General features: G+C 52.7%; 1 protein-coding gene across 7 annotated transcripts in view; it reads right to left on the bottom strand.

Annotated features, from left to right (window-relative positions):
• Window positions 1-395: 395 nt before the first annotated feature.
• PHF21B (PHD finger protein 21B) overlaps window positions 396-16,878 on the bottom strand; it is a 107,711-nt gene continuing 91,228 nt past the window's right edge. For all 7 annotated transcript variants that reach the window (XM_053582289.1, XM_053582293.1, XM_053582291.1 and 4 more), the window contains 6 exons: window positions 13,629-13,683; window positions 12,018-12,040; window positions 9,930-10,088; window positions 8,733-8,808; window positions 8,282-8,385; window positions 396-5,747 (listed from right to left, as the gene is read on the bottom strand). In XM_053582289.1, the coding sequence (XP_053438264.1) occupies window positions 5,529-5,747; window positions 8,282-8,385; window positions 8,733-8,808; window positions 9,930-10,088; window positions 12,018-12,040; window positions 13,629-13,683 (636 nt within the window). In that variant the 3' untranslated portion in view covers window positions 396-5,528. The remainder of the gene's footprint in view (window positions 5,748-8,281; window positions 8,386-8,732; window positions 8,809-9,929; window positions 10,089-12,017; window positions 12,041-13,628; window positions 13,684-16,878) is intronic.

The raw sequence follows: 16,878 nt of genomic DNA, 5'->3' as shown, positions 1-16,878 counted from the left end.
ATAAAAACATTATGAGCAATTTTATACTAAAATTCAATCTGGATGAGATGACAAATTCTTTGAACTCAACTTACTGAAACGGACACAAATTGAAATGAATATCTAAATATTAAATTCATTTAACATTTTAAATGAAACAACAAAACTCCTTTCCATATATATAACTCTTGGCCCAGATGGCTTCACTGGTGAATTCTATCACATATAAAGATCCTCTTTCAGAAAACAGAACATTCCCAACTTGTCAAATACCACAATCCGATAAAGATATTCCAAATAGAGAAAAAAAACTATAGTTTCTTACATCCTTCATAAATATAAATATGAAAATACTTAAATATTAACAAATCAAATAAAGCAATATAAAAATAAAATTATAACCTAGTAGAGTTTATTCCAAGAATTCAAGGTTAACATTTAAAAATGAATATGAATCACCATATTTACAGAATAAAGTTGATATCCACACCGCTTTTAAAACAGATGTAGCGCAAGCATTTGACAAAATTTAAAAACCATATGATTTAAAAAAAAATCTAAGCAAACTAAGAACAGAAGGGAACTTCTATCTATCTATTAATGGTCAAATTATTGATACTTTCTCTCTAAAATCAGAAATAAGACCAAAATGCCCAGTCTTACCACTTCCATTCAACATTGTTTCAGAGGCCCAGGCTATTGCGCTAATTCAAGATTAAAACTGACTGTCCTTGCAGATGACATAATTATGCAGGGCAGAGGGGAAGCTCTGGCAAGTTCCAGAGAGCAGGAGCCATAAGGAAGCAGACTGCAGGCAACCTAAGGAAAGGGGTCTACCATGGGTTTATCTTCGTTTGTGCTGCTATAACAAAATGCCACCGAGGGGCAATTTATAAAGAACAGAAATTTATGTGCTCACAGTTCTGGAGTGGGACAAGTTCAAGATCAAGGCGCTGGCAGGTCTGGCGTCTCGGAAAGGTTGCTCTCGGCTTCCAAGATGGCTCCTTGAGATGGGAGGAAGGCAGCAGGGAGGGGGCGCAGGCTGAGCGCAAGCCCTCGTGGCCTAATCACCTCTTAAACAGCCACACACCTTTTAACACTGCAACATTGTCAACACCTGAATTTTGGAGGGAATCCATTCAAACCCCCAGTACACACATAAAGACCTTTTATAGAGTACTCCCTTCTTTGTGGTTTTACTTACAGTCACTGTCTAAAAATATTAAATATTAAATATGGAAAACTTCCACAAATGATTCAAAGTGCCATCCCTCCCGGGCTGTGAATTATCCCTTCTGTCCAGCACTTAGGTGCCATTAGTGGCTTGGCAGCCATCTTGGTTATCAGATCCACCCTCACAGTTATTGGTCCACTTGTGTTCAACAACCCTTATTTTACCTAATAAAGGCCCCAAAGCATAAGAATAGTGAAGCAGAGAACTGGGATATGGCAAAGAAAAGCTTCCTGTATGTGCAGAAGGCAGGTTGTGGGTCCTGTTGTCCAACAGAGTCAGAGGTTGCTGAGGAATGGGAGAGCTGGAATTGCCACTGTCCTATCCTGAGGGCTGCCCTGGCATAGGGTCACCTGGGTGCTGTGGGAGGGGCTTGAAGCTACTAATGGCAGACCTCTGTACCCTGTGGGACACCCCTTCCTAATGGTAGAGCTGTCCCATGCAGGGGTCTTCTCTGGAAGGGAGGGTGGGAGCTGTGTTGTTGGGGCGGAGGAGCAGGACAGAGAGGGGGATTTCCCACACTGGGTTGCAGAGGCTTCCCCGGGGTCCTGCATCAGGGCGGGGGAAGTTCCATCCCTTCCAGCCTCAGCTTTCTCCTCCACCAGCTCACCCTCACCTGGCAGCTGGACTGGCTATGGGGGTGCCCCAGGGCAGAGCCCTGAGCCAGGGTGGGTACAGTCCCGAGGCTTGGCAGCTCTGTCCTGAGGACTGCTTGGTTCATTCCACAAATATTCAGACTGAACACCCACTGTATGCCAGGCACCGCTATAGATGCTGGATTCCTGAGCAAAGCTGAGCACAGACACCCGTGTCTTGAAGTGCAGGGACAAAGACAAGAGAGGAAAAGCCTGCAGAGTCCACAGAGCAATGCAGGACAGACACTAGGGAGCTCCACGGGGCCTGTGCTCAAGTCAGGGGCCAGTCAGGAAGTGGGGCTGGGGAAGAGTGTGCCAGGCAGGAGGCACAGCACATGCAAAGGCCTGGAGGTGCCGCACAGAGGCTGGACCGGGGGAGGAGCAGGAAATGAGCCAGGGAGGCCAGCGTGTGCAGGGGTGTGGCTCTGGAAGCCACAAACAAGTAAGTTGAGTACCACATTTAGCTTTGTGACAGCAGGGATGTAACGGAGCCCCCATCACACCTTGGTGACTGCAGTCAGAAGAGGAGGGACCAGGTAGTGCAGGTGAGAGATGGGGCTGAGATCAAGGTGACATTGGAGCAGATGGTGGGACAGGGCCCACTGTGCCTTTATTCTGAAGCAGAACTGGCAAATTTCCCCACAACTAGCATGGGTGGCAGAGTAGAGTCCGGGGCCACTGCTGGGTGCTGGCTCAGGAAGCCTGCAGGTCCCAGGAAGGGCTGGTCTGGAGGTGACCATGCAGAGACTGAGATGTCTGCAGGGCCAACCACTGGTGGCCACCATCGCTGACCAGGAGCCAGGAGGCTGCACAAGGCTGACCAGGGAACTCGGGAGGAGAGAGCAGAGCATGGCTGGGCTGGCACTTAGTGGTTAGGCACGAGGGGTGCAGACCTGGGCAGAGGCAGGGGACAATGAGACAAGTGGAGCCAAATCCTGGCACCTCCTCGATGGAAAGTGTGGTTGATGTTACGTGGCTCTGCTGCATCTTGCCACAGGGTTATTCCTGACCTTCACTGGGCAGCACGGGGGAATCAAGGGGCATGTGGTGGGGGAGGGGACAGAAGCCCGACCAGAAAGGATCCGAGAGGACAGGAGTGCACTGGGGACAACGGGTACAGGGACCCCCAAGGGGACCCAGAGTTTCCTCTTGGCACCCTGGGACAGAGGCTGAGGCCAGCTCTGTGGGATGCCATGAAGGTGGGGATGGGGAAGAGACAGAACAGACTTGAATCTGCTCCCCCATCCCCAACAAACTCCAGGCCCTGGGCAGGCTATGAAGCTGGCCTTGCTGGGTACTGTCCACCCCCCACCCCAGCCACCCCTTTGCCTCTCTATGCCCTGAAGTCACTTTCAAATTCAACCCCACCCTGTGGCCACAGCAGATATTCCAGAAGAGAGCCCTGAACAACTGGCCCAATCAGAGGCCCTCCACACATGTTAGGGGGTAGGACTCCAGGGGGCTGTCCCCCACTCTGGCTGTTCTTAAAAAGTGCAGGTGGAAGCCAGTGGAAGCCAAGTTATAGGAGCTGTGAGCCTGCTGCCAGATAAGAGCACGCCGGGGGACTGAGAGATAAAGCCAGCGAGGGGGCAGGGGTACCACCCTGGGCTCTGGCCCGTTGGGTTCCTGTGTGTCCCCCATTGCTCCTGGCCCTAATGGGGGCTAGGCAGGGCCGGCATGTGGAGGGCCCAGTTAGTGCCTTGGGCTCTCTCCCGCTTCCCTCCTCCCTCTGGGTGGGGGGCAGGACCCTGATTCTGGCCTCTCCAAGGCCCTCTGGGCTGCCCCAGGCACCCCCGGGGCCTCTCTGCTGAAGGCAAGGACACCAGAGCACAGGGCTTGAAATCATCAGTGGAGTTTAATGCATCGTACAGAAGGGAACTACATGGGCATATTTAAGACAAACACTTTCTCTACCCTCACTATCCACTGGACAGTCCTCCTTGGTCCAGAAAAACTAAGTCTCAAGACACATTGGCAGCTACCCCTTCTGGGTCCAACCTTTCATATCCTCCTGTTACATTTTAAAAAATTTTAACTCGATCCATCCGAGAAGGAAAAACGAATGGACAAAAAAGGAACCTGAAGACATTTACATCGCGAGCCACACGGTGAAGCGTCCTTGGCATAGAGAGTGACGGACAAAAGACATGCGCCTCACACAGCTCACTCTGCTCATCCATAAAAGAATATAAAATCTGGTTCAACCGAGTGTTAAGTGTATTAAAATAGATCTGTATCGTACAGCACAGTTTCTCCCGGAGTCGTGATAAGGATGAGAGACCTTGGCCGTCTGCGGGAACCGGCCAGCCTCCCTGCTCTGCTGTGTACGTGTCTGTGGACGTAGCCGCGCGCCACTCACATGCGCACGTTCAATGCAAATCGGCACCATGTGATATGCTCAGGGTGAGGCCCTGTGGCCCCTGGATGCTTATCCAGTTGTGCTAAGTCCCTCGGGACTGGAGAGCTGGTGGATGTGACAAGTCTGCATGGGCCCCCGCCCCTGGACACAGGAGCCCTTGTACCACGGTGGGGGCCTCCACTTTGCCAAGGAGAGGAGACAGCAAGAGCTGTCTGTCTCATGCCCTCAAGGCCAACCCCTCCCAAGGCCACCGTCCCTTTCACCTCCCCCCACCCTCTACCCCAGTTCCTAAATATCCGTCTGGTGGGTCCGGTTTGGCCAGCCTCCCCAAGGGGCGGTTTGCTCATCGTACCTCGAAGCAGACACTATGAGCAGAAAAAAAAGTCAGCAAGCCCCCTCTTCACATTAAACCTTACAATAAAAATGCCGTACAAAAATGTAAAGATATTTTTTGGCATAGTGTCTGTACTGGCAAAGAAAAGAGGAGTGGAACGCGCAGGAGGAAGTAAAAGGCTGTAGTCTTACGTTGAATGATTCAACCCCAAATAGGAGACCTGCCAAATGCCTCTCCTGCTTGGCTGCAGCTCCATCTCCCCTAAAAACTCCATGAGAAAAATGCATCAGTAGCAAAATGAGTCCAGTAGACCAGCAAAAGGAAGGAGCAAAGCCCCGAGGTGCCAAGACAAGGCAGCAGCCCACAGGCCAACCCTGCCTTGGAGAGGCTCTTCCAAGGGACATAGGTGTGTTTCCTGCTCCCAGTAATACTGACCAGCAGTTCCCCAGGGGGAACCCCAGGCCTGGCCCAGCACCAGGAGGGCCTTCTGGGAGAAGGGTGTCAGGGGACTTACTAGACCCGCTACCCAGTTCTTCCCAATGCACAACCAACTACCTCTACTACTCAGCTACGTCCACGTTCTCACAGCTTCCTCCTGACGTGCAGGGCATGCTGTCCCCTCCACAGCCTCAGCCTCTCTCTGCCTTGGGACAGTGTGAAGCCGTGGAGAGGGCCGGGCCTGGATGGCAGGAGTAGGATGTGGGCTGACCATCGCCCCAGCGAGTTGCATCCCACCTGGCTCCCAGGTGTCCCCTCTGAAGGTGAAGGGCACAGGCCCCAACCCCACCTGGCTCCCAGGTGTCTCCAGAAGGCTGCAGGGCCCCACCCCCGCCAGAACTTCACCCCTGCTTTCTTCCTCTCCTCCATCTCCCTCTGGTTTATTTTTGTCTGAAATTCATAGTGTTTCTGAATTAAGGCCAACAGAACCCCCAGGTCGCGTGAGCAGGGTTCCAGTAACTTCCTGTGGGTATGAAGACAGGTTCCTCAGGGTCAGTTGTGGCCCTGGGGGTGCTGGAGGGTGGGCTGCACAGCTGCCACCGAGGGCTTGGTCCAGGGCCCTGCCAGCAATGGGGCAGGGTTGGTGGTCGTCATGGTGACCTGGAGCACCTGCTCGCCCTGAATAAGTCTCAGGAGGGCCCGGAGGCGGTCCAGGGATGACTGGGTGCCCCTTTGGCGGGCCAACAGGCTTGTCTTAAGCTCCAGGCATTTCTGTTGGGGAGAAGGGTCAGAAAGAGAGAGAAAGGTCTCAGAACCCAATTTTGCAGGCATCTGGGCAGCCAGCTCTCAGCCCTCACTCTCACAGCATCTCCCTTCCACTGCAGGTCCTGAAGGAAACAGCCAGCAGTAGAATTGGAAGTGACCAGCTGCTAGATAGATACACAGGAGACATTTGTTCTGGAATGTAGGGTTAGAAAAAGTGTACTTATGCAGCAGCGTGGCCACATTCCCCTCGTGGCTGTGATGCAATCACACCCTCCTCCCCATGACCCCCGTACTCCTCCAACTACCAGCAGCTATAGCAGCTGTGGAAGACCTGGCCTGCTGGCCAGCTGTCTGTCCTGCCTCCTGCCTGCAGAGTTACTCAGGCTTTTCTGTCCCGCTGTGAGTCATGACAAAAAGGTGAAGCAGTAAGGACTGAAGCCTAGAGTCAGACGCCACATACTGGCCTGTGCAATGACCTCCCTGAGATGAAATATGTTACAGGAATAAACACAAACCCTCTTTATAGGGTTACTGAGGATTACATTAGATGCTGCATTGAAAGTTTTGCCAGGGCCCAGCACTGCTGTTACCAACCCCATCACCATTACCACCATCATCATTACTGTCACTATTACCATCTCTAACATCACCATCACCACCATTGACACCATCACTAGTACCGTCACCATGATCACTACCATCACTGCTACCATCATCACCACCATCACCACCATGATCACTACCATCACTGGTACCATCACCATCACCATCACCATGATCACTACCATCACTGTCACCATCACCACCATGATCACTACCATCACTGGTACCATCACCATCACCATGATCACTACCATCACTGTCACCATCACCACCACCATCACCATGATCACTGCTACCATCATCACCACCACCATAATCACTCCTCTCACTGTTACCATCACCATCACCATGATCACTACCATCACTGCCACCATCATCACCACCATCATCATGATCTCTACCATCACTGCCACCATCATCACCACCATCACCATGATCACTACCATCACTGCTACCATCATCACCACCATCACCATGATCACTACCATCACTGCCACCATCACCATGATCACTACCATCACCGCCACTATCATCCACCATCACCATGATCACTACCATCACTGCCACCATCATCACCACCATCACCACCACCATGATCTCTACCATCACTGCCACCATCATCACCACCATCACCATGATCACTACCATCACTGCCACCATCACCATGATCACTACCATCACTGCTACCATCATCACCACCACCACCACCATGATCTCTACCATCACTGCCACCATCATCACCACCATCACCATCACCATGATCTCTACCATCACTGCCACCATCACCATGATCACTACCATCACCGCCACTATCATCCACCATCACCATGATCACTACCATCACTGCCACCATCATCACCACCATCACCATGATCTCTACCATCACTGCCACCATCACCATGATCACTACCATCACCGCCACTATCATCCACCATCACCACGATCACTACCATCACTGCCACCATCATCACCACTATCACCACCACCATGATCTCTACCATCACTGCCACCATCATCACCATGACCATTACCATCACTGCTACCATCATCACCACCATCACCATCACCATGATCACTACCATCACTGCCACCATCACCATGATCACTACCATCACTGCCACCATCACCACCACCATCACCATGATCACTCCCATCACTGCCACCATCACCATCACCATGATCACTACCATTACTGCCACCATCATCACCACCATCACCATGATCACTCCCATCACTGCCACCATCACCACCACCATGATCACTCCCATCACTGCCACCATCACCACCACCATGTTCACTACCATCACTGCCACCATCATCACCACCACCATCACCATGATCACCACCATCACTGCCACCACCATCGCCATGAAAATTGCCATCACCACGATCACTACCATTACCGCCACCATCATCTCCAATATCACCACGATCACTACTACCATCACTGCCATAACCTTTAATATCACCATCAGCACCACCAACATCACATCATCATTGCTATAATCATCACCACCACTAAGACCATCACCATTGCCACTGCTACCACCACCATTATGATCACTACTGCCATCATCACCACCACCGTAACCATCATCTTCATCACCTTGTCTGTCACCTGTGGGGGATGAATTATGTCACTTTACAAAAGAGGTCAGAGCCTTGCCAAGGTCAGAGAACTGATAAGGAGCAGAGCCAGGATGTTCTCAGTTGCTTGATATTTGTTGAACGAGTCACAGAGCTTTCTGCTCCATCTGCACCCTTGCCGAGGGTCTAGTGAGTCTGTCTGCTTCCTAGGCCTCAGTGACTGAACAACAAAGCCCTGAATCTATACCTGGTGATACTAGGGGCGGTGCCCTCCCAATCACTGGTGCACACCGAGGCCAGCCAGAGCTACACTTGGGCTCTAGGGACACAACCCCCTGCCCTGTGCTCACCTTCACTGCTGAAGCCAGCCGCCGATCCTGCTCCTCCAGCTGCTGGTGCTCATTCTGAAGCTCAGTGCCTCGTCGAAGCAGCTTCTGCTTCTCCTCTTCTTTGACTAGGAAGGAGAGGGCCAGGTAAGCAGAGAAGGCAGGTAAGCAGTAGCTGGTCCATAGAACACACCAGAGAGGCCGAAGAAATGGAATCATGGCCCAGGCCACCACCCCCTATCCCCATCCAGGAGGCAATGGCTCTGGCCAAATGCTTGGTGGGGGACTGGAGCTGCTCCCCGGGGACTTCCCTAGCAGAACCTGCCCAGAACTCGGGCCAAGTCCTCTTCAAAGCACTTGCCTGGAAGAGCTAGACCCACCCAGCCTTCTATAGGCCCATAGTGAACCCAGAGGCCTGAGGGAGAGAGGATGGAGATAGGAGCAGGTACCCTTTCCGCCCACAAGGACACCTTACCTGTCTTGTGGGTGACATAGGAGTGCACAATGGCCAGCATCCCGGTCCAGGGCACACCCTCATCTTTCTTTAAGGCCTGCAGAGCAGACGGGGAAATGAAAAGTGGAGAGGCCCTGGGGCCTGCACCCTGACTGTGCTAATCCCAAGGGAGGCGTGCTCTCACTGAGCCACAGGTCCCTCAGCTGTAACCAGGTCCCACACCTGCCTGTGGCCTGGCTTACTCAGGCTGCTCAGTAAGATCAGGGCAGGAACCTTCTAGGTGTCTCTCCGCCTGCTCATCACCAGGGCCGTGAATAAGGAGCAGGCTCAAATACCTCTGGAATGAATGAGTGAGTGATCACCTATCTTCTTCCCACATCCTGGGACCTGAGAGCAGCCAGGGAATGTGGGAGATCTGATGGCACAGCCGCCACATCCCCCCAAAAGCTGGGAGCCCACAGGGTACCCAGCCTACCACATCCACCTTCGCTGGTCCCGTGGATAAGGGCAGCTCCCCTGCAGTCCCTAGTCACACATTCTAGGAAAAGCGCACTTCGGGCCTACTTCACTGCTGCCCGCCGCCTCGCCCAGGAGTCACACCCAGGGGTTTCCTCCCAGGATTTTATTCTGCTTTTTTTTTTCCAGAAAGCCGATTATCAAATTGTACAGCAGCCTGTATAGTTCACAAAGGCTGCTTTTATTTTTATAACTTAATTCCATACAGCAGACAAGTCCCAAAGTACCTCACTTGTGAAACATGATTTTCAACTATCAGTGCCTCACCAAACGCGGTGCTGAAATTCATTCCACTAGCATGTAATGTGAGGAAGCTGGACTATTCCCCCTGTCCTCTTTTGTAAATAAAGTCTGAGGGGCTTCTCTGTGCATAGAACTCGATCTGTGTTTGGATTATTTCCTTAGACTAGATGGCCCAAAGCTAGATTCTTCTTTATAAAGACCACTATGGAGAGAAGGCTGCTGCTGGTACTGCGCATACACCTGACAACACCCAGGACGGCGCCTGCAGTCAGCGCTTCTCCAGCCCCAAATGTCAACAGTGCCAAGGCTGAGAGAGCCTGTACTATTTTCAAGCCCCTCTTCTCACCCCTCTTCTGCCCAGTGGGGACCCCAGGAAGCTGATGTCACAGCTAGTCCAGGCCCTGAGGTCCAGGGTCAGGGCCCAAGGTCTGGGGAGAGGTGCCACACAGCCTCTCATACCTTCTGCTGGCACCGGGGGCACACCCACATGCCCTTGGGTGCCGTCTTGAGGGGGGGGTCCAGGCAGCTGAGGTGGTAGGCCCCCGGGCAGGTGCCGCAGGGCTGCAGGTTGGCCCCCCGCTTGCAGGCGGCACAGTGCTCTTCGTGGGTAATCTCATTCTGGAAGAGAAGGGAGGCACAGACTGGTGAGCCAGGGCCAGGCCCAGGCACCTGCCTTCCAGCCTGCTTGGGCTGATCCTTCACCAGCATTTCTTAGCAGCTCTAGGGAGAGGGGGACAAGCCCCAGCAGATGACAGCATGGGGACAGGCCTGGGTCCCAGGAGGACGAGAAGCTGCCTGACACACAGGATTCTGGAGCACTGACCACATTTACTAGGGGCTGGGGTCTCTAAGAGCTGGAGTACAGCACAATGGCTCTAGTGTCCCAATCCTCCCCTGCTAAGACCTGGTATAGGTGACAGGAAGGGTGTCCTGCCGTGGCAGGGACTCCCAGGGTGTGTACTGTACTCTATTCTGGGCGTTGGCCCAGCCTCATGTTTGCACTGCCTCTGGGAGGGAGGCCACAAGCTGGGACAAGACGCCCCTGGCCCTCGTCCTCTGGCAGCCCCTCCTGAACCTTTAACAGCACATCAGCCTAGCATGAGTCTCCCACACCCTGGGGGAGTGAGTGCCCAGCTTCCCAGTTTCATGTCTGAAATGTGGGATTACAACACCTGCCCCACAGGTTGCTGGGAAGGCAACAGGGTAAAGCACTTTGAAATTCTCCATTCGTGCCAGCCCTGCATGGGAGCACAGTAAAGGGCAGCTTTCCCCTTTCCTGAGGACAAGGGAACGTCAAATGTCCCTTCTACAGAGTCATCGTCATTTGGTTGTTCAATCTCCACCCACGCACCTCTGGGGACAAGGAGTTCACCATCTGCACAGCCTGCCTGCCACACGGTGGGCTGTTCTGACTGTGAGTGAGGACAGGGTTCCATAGCCCCACCTTCTCAAGACCTGCAAACTCTGAACGATTTCCCACCACCCAACGGAGACCCTTCTCCCTGCAAGTTATATCTCTGTCCATGTGTCAACAGCACCTTCCAAGTTTAGACTCAGAAGAGACCAGAGGGCTCTTATTTGGGGTTGCCCATGTGACAAGAACACTGGACATCCTTGAAAGATGGGTCTCTCTGAGCCCTGTTCACACCCTTCATTTCAGAGAAAGGGCCCAGGGAGGGTGACACAGTTATCCAAGGTCACAGAGCAATCTGGAGGTAGTGTCAGGACCAGTATCCGGGTCTTCTGCCTGGAAGCCAAGGCCCCTCCAGGGCTGTGGGTTCTGTGGTAGCAGGGCTCAGGGTCAAGGTGGCCCCTGTCCCCACACCTACCTTAAGCACAAGTGTCTGTGGACAAAACTACTGAACCCACCAGCAAGAAAACAAAATTACTGAACCCGCCCACCCAGAGTTGGAATCTTCTGTTGCTTTCTTGAGGCTTGACCATTATAAACATGCAGAGACTAGAACATTCTTTTACAATTAGATCAGAAATTTAGTAAAGAAAAATGCTGAACAAATTCTGAGGCCATGTCCATGAATGAGGTCATGACCAGCTAATATCCCGGGAAGCAGGGATGTGGTGTGTGTGTGGGCCGGGGTGGCCTCACAGGATCAAAGAAATGTGGCAAGTGGAATGAGACCTTGGACATTACCAATTTCAGCCCCTTCTGGGAGGGCAGCAGAGGACCAGAGAGGGCCACACAATGAGGCCAGCAGAGCTGAGGTGGAGGCCAGCTGGCACCACATTGGCACCAAGCTGGCTGCTTCTGGTTGTGCCTTCATGGCCGCCCGGGGTCCCTACATCACCAGTGTATAGCAGAAAGGGTGCCTGTTTGAACTTATACATGGAGCTCTGGGCAATGCCTGACTTTGCTCAGCAGGCTTGGAGGCAGATGGGATGTTGTTCAAAGTTCTCTGCCCTAAGGGTAAACCCCAAAGGCTTTCTGCTCCACTCCAGGGCCCTTCCCTTCTTTCCAGGAGTGAGCCTCCTGGACTGTATTGAAAACATGGCCCACCCCCCAGGTGTGAAGACGGAGGGAACACATACCTTCCAGCAGGGGTCCTCATTGGCTAGCACAGGGAAGAAGAACGCGTTAGTGGGCATTGGAGGAGCACAAATCAGGACTGGAGTCCATGAGGCCTCATGTGGCAGGGGTTCTTGCGCCAGGGCATGATGGGAGTATCCCAAAGTGACACCTGGGACCTCATTCCAGAGCATGATGGGAGTACCCCAAGGCCCCACCCCATGATGCCTGAGTTCTTACCCCAGGGCATGATGGGAGTATCATAAGCTGCCATGATGCCTGAATTCTTTCCCCATGGTTTTACGGAAGTGTCCCAAGGCCCCAGTCATGCCTGGTTTTCACCTGTGAGCATGATATAAATCCCACAAGTTCCCATGACTCTTAGGGTCTCACTCCAGGGTATGCTGAGAGTATCCCAAGGCCCCCTGGATGCCTGAGCTCCCACCCCAGGACATGATGGGAATATCCCAAGGCCCCCTGGATGCCTGAGCTCTTACCCCAGGGCATGATGCCAGTACGGGTCTCTGTCCTGGGAACTGGCTCAACTGAGGCTTCTGAGCTTACTTGGTGGCACTAGCTGCCCAGTGCAGGGAACCATCACTCCAAGGACCCCCTCAACGTGACTTATTTTCAACTCTTTTCAGCTATCATCCACTCTCATGCTCATAAATGATGTCAAACCATATATTATAATTATCACAAAAATGATTTTCCTTTCAGATCTAGTCAGATCCATCTGCAAATAATGCCATCCAGTGGGAAAAACAGGTCCTGTGTCTGCACAGTATCCAACAGATCAGCAAGTACTGTCACACTCCTCCTCTCGCTGTCCCTACTGAGAAGCAGGTAACTGCGGGCCCATTTTACAGATCAGTAAGCCAAGGCCCAGAGAGGTATCATGACTGTCGAAAGCTACATAGAATTCCCAGAAGCCCATAGAAGCTGGCAGTCACTTCCTGCCCTTAGGACTATTTACATTTTTCTAACTGAAAATAACAAGTGGCCTGCTGCTGGCTGTGCTCATGAATGTGGCTCCCTTAGGTCTTGCAAGTAGGGCAGGGCTAGCAGAGCTTGGTGGGGGCAGCAACCTCAGATGGAGGCCTTAGGTTAGGCTCTAGCCTGCCAGAGCTGGGGCCCTGGGGGATCTGGCCCAAGTCTCTTATTCTAGGCCCGGGTGGTGGGGTGGTGGTGGGGTCTAGCCCTTGTCACACAGTGAGTCACAGACAGAGCTGGGCTGCGATCCCAGGACTCCCAAGTCCAGTCTGTGCTCAGTACAGCAAGGACACCAGAGTGGGCAAGATGTGACGAGAGCCTCCAGCCCAGGCCGGGAGGTATCAGACGGCACCTACGTGTGGTGAGAAGAGAGGCTTTCTCTGGGGCTGTCTGGAAGGCAGGCAGCACCTGGGCTAGGCTACTTGGGCAGAGGCCATGCCCAGTCCTGTGGCACAGGCTGTCGGCCTGCCCCAGACTCAGCTCCCGGCTCAGGCAGAGGCTGCAGACAGAGGTTTGAGGAGCAAGAAGGTGGGAGGCACCTCCCTGCCTGGCGTCCTCCCCCTCTGGGCTGGTGGGTGGTCCCAGCCCCAACCCAGAACCCAATGTGCCCTGGCCCTGGAACAGCTGTGGCTGGCACTTACCTCTCGCTGTGAGGAACAGGGGGTTGTTGAGATAGTTGGAGGCCAGCCGCTTCCTCTGCAAGGGATGAAAGCAGAACACACCCATCACCTTGAGTCTCAACTACGCTACTGCCCAGGACCCAACCCAGGCAAGGCTCCCTGCCCAGGGCTCCGGGCTCCAGCTGGGCACCCCTTCCAGGGGCAGAAACAGAGACAGATGCCAGGAAGCAGGATGGTCGGGGCAGGAAGGGAAGTCAGGAAAGTCCCCTTTGCTCCCCTGGGCTCACGTCAGGAAGGACTTTAGTTAGAAGTTCCCAAGCTGGGTAACATAGTAACGAAGGGGACGTCACATTCTCCCTCAGTCCGCCCTGCGTCTCCCTTCTCCACTGGTCTAGAGCCAGGTGGGGAAATGGGGAGTATTACTGGTTCACTCCCTAAATCCCACTTCTTGGCCTATGGCCCAGAGTGTCACATAGAGACACAGTTTTCCAGTACATTCCAGAAGAGCAATTTTAGTCCTGCTTTGGCAACCATAGGTCACACTAGTTCAGACCTTGGTTCAAAGTGGCTATGACAGGATGATGGTTCTAGAATTGTGTGACTAGATTTAAGAAATAGTCTTAAATCATCTCTCTCGATGTGGTCAGGCTGTGTTCGGGGCCAGGGGAGGGAGGGACCTGTGGAAGGGCCCCTCTGGGGTCATGTGCTTGTCCAAGGCTTGGGGTCACTGGGCTTGGAGGTGACTCTTGAGTTGCTTAGGTCATCTCTGGCCCTGGCCACACAGTCTGGATACGAGGGTGATGCTACAGAGTAGTGTGGGCAGTTTCAGTAACAAACATATCAAAAGCAATGAGGTCCTGATATATATAGAAAATAGGGCTCTCTGTCTCTCTCAGTCTCCGTCTCTCCCCCCCTTTTGTCTCTCTTTTTTCTCCCCCCTCCCTCTCTTCTTTTCTCTCCTCCTTGGTGCTGCTCTGCAGCATCCCTCCCTCGCCAACAAAAACCATTCCTACAAAACTTGGTGGTCTGTGAGATCTCTGCCAGTCGAGTGCCCCCCCTTTCATATGGAGTCAGAAGTGGGATGTTATTAGGGAACACTCCCAAGGGTAACTTCCACCTCTTTCATGGGATTTTAGCTCCTGGGAGCTCCCTATCTTCCTCTCGCACTCCCGGCGCTCACCACCCCATCGGCTTGTGTCCATTTGCCAAAGCACTCTAACCAGCACCCACCACCGGCCCCATCCAGATTTGGTACTCAGATGATACTCCAAACCTACAACAAGAGAAACTGTTCTTCATGAATGAGCTAAGTTACTCCGAACCACAAGACTTTCCTAAACACCACTTCTAAACAACCACTGCTAAAAGAACAGTCTGAATAGAAAAACTTACATCCTCCCAACAAAAAAATTCATAATTGGCCAATTGAAACTATGAGCTCCTCTCAGCAGGAAGAAACTACAGAAGAGAGAACTCTAGCCCCCTATCCCAAGGCCAACCCTCTATTTTTTAATAAATCAAGAAGGGAGGAATGTTAGGTAATCGCCCCACAAAAGCCCCTCCTACTTTCTACAGACCAAGATTAACTATGTCCTGCCCCTAACGCCTCTCTCGGCCAGGGTAGTAACTCCTTACTGGCTATTCTGCCCTCCCAGCGCCATTCTAAGACTTCCCCTAAGGGAATCTATATAACTCTCTCTCTCTCCCCTCCTCTCTCCCTGTCTTTCTCAGTCTCCTTCTCTCCCCCCACTTTCCTCTCTCTCTCTTTTCTCCCCTTTCTCTTCTTTTCTCTCCTCCTTGGTGCTGCTCTGCAGCATCCCTCGCTCACCAATAAAAACCTTTCCTATAAGCAAAAAAAGAAAATAGGCCACTTTCTTGGGTGGAGGTTGAGAAACAACTCAGTGACATTCTTAGTTAAGATCTGAGTCTGGAGACAAGGATTGCTCAGGTCGAGGAGGAAGTGAACGGGAGTGACACTGCTCACGTGGGGCAAGTTCTCAGAACAAGAACAGGGAGGCCAGAAGCAGAGAAAGGTGCGGACAGGCTGACAAAGCCAGAAGGTGCCCTGTGGGTGGGCCTCCCTGGGACAGGGCAGGTGCAGGGCCAGAAGTGACCACTGCTCCATGAGAGACTGTCCCTCCCAGTTGAGTTCAAGTTTACAAGTTACAGATTCTGGACAACTTAGCCTAGAGCAACTAACATCCTGGGGAAGTGAAACAGTTTTTCCTTTATCCTTCCTCCAGATCTTACAGACTCTGAGTCTGGAGCATGCCACATCTTGACCTCTGGGAACATACAGTGTTTCACCCAGGACAGGTGTCCCGGGCTTTAGATGTTGGGGGCCTAAGGAAATGGGATGCCTCTAAAAAAGCCCTGAGCTCTGAGAAAAACACGCCGATGGACTCTGCAGAGTTTTTATGGAGATGACACTGGGATTTTAACCTAAGAAACTCGGGCTTTAATGTACAAGAGCAGGCAGCTTTCACCCCAGATTCAGTCTCTCCCTGGGAGCATGCTAACTAGAGGGGCCGATGTGCTCAGCCCTGAATTACTGGACTGTGTCTGATCACAACTGAGTCCCCTACTCCACCCTGTCAAGCCACAGTGGACATCGGAGAGGCACATAGTTTGGGATGGGACCTGTATGGGCAGGGAATTTCTTGTCTTGGAGATTAACTTTTAATGTCCTATTTTACCCATTTCAGAACTGTGGCCCTGGGGTACATGTGAGGAAACGGCATGTGGGGTCAGTGCCTCCCTGTGAAGGAGGGAGCATGCGGCCCTGACAATAGCCCCACTCTACCCTGGGGGCACACGTGGAGCCACAAGCTCAGTGCAAATGGCAGCAACGACATTAGGCACAGCCTCAGGTTCCCTGGCCTTGAGTGTCCACACCAAGGGACTTCAGAGTCACACCTCCAACCACGGGGATGGATACTCTGAACAGGCATGTGGGAGAAGGAACCAGTCACTCCCAGCCCAGCCCAGCCCCTTCCAGGCCTTTCTTTCTGGGCCCAGCCTCTCCCAGTCCAGCACTGACTGGCCAGTCTGTCTAGATGAGGCCCAGCACCCAGCCCTATCTGTTACTTCAGGGCGATGCTCCAGAAAGCCAGGGCACTTGCATCTACAACCTGCTCCCTGGGGCAGCTCCTATAGGGACGCAACTGACATTGTCATCTTCCGCACCCTTCTGTCCATTGATGCTGAACTCAGGAGGTGAAGAAAGAGCCCCACTCCCACGAGGGGTGGGCAAGGAGGTGATTGGGAAGGA

The sequence above is a fragment of the Nycticebus coucang genome, chromosome 3, assembly GCF_027406575.1.
Source record: "Nycticebus coucang isolate mNycCou1 chromosome 3, mNycCou1.pri, whole genome shotgun sequence".
Taxonomy (NCBI): Eukaryota; Metazoa; Chordata; class Mammalia; order Primates; family Lorisidae; genus Nycticebus; species Nycticebus coucang.
This window is presented reverse-complemented; position numbering and strand designations above follow the sequence as displayed.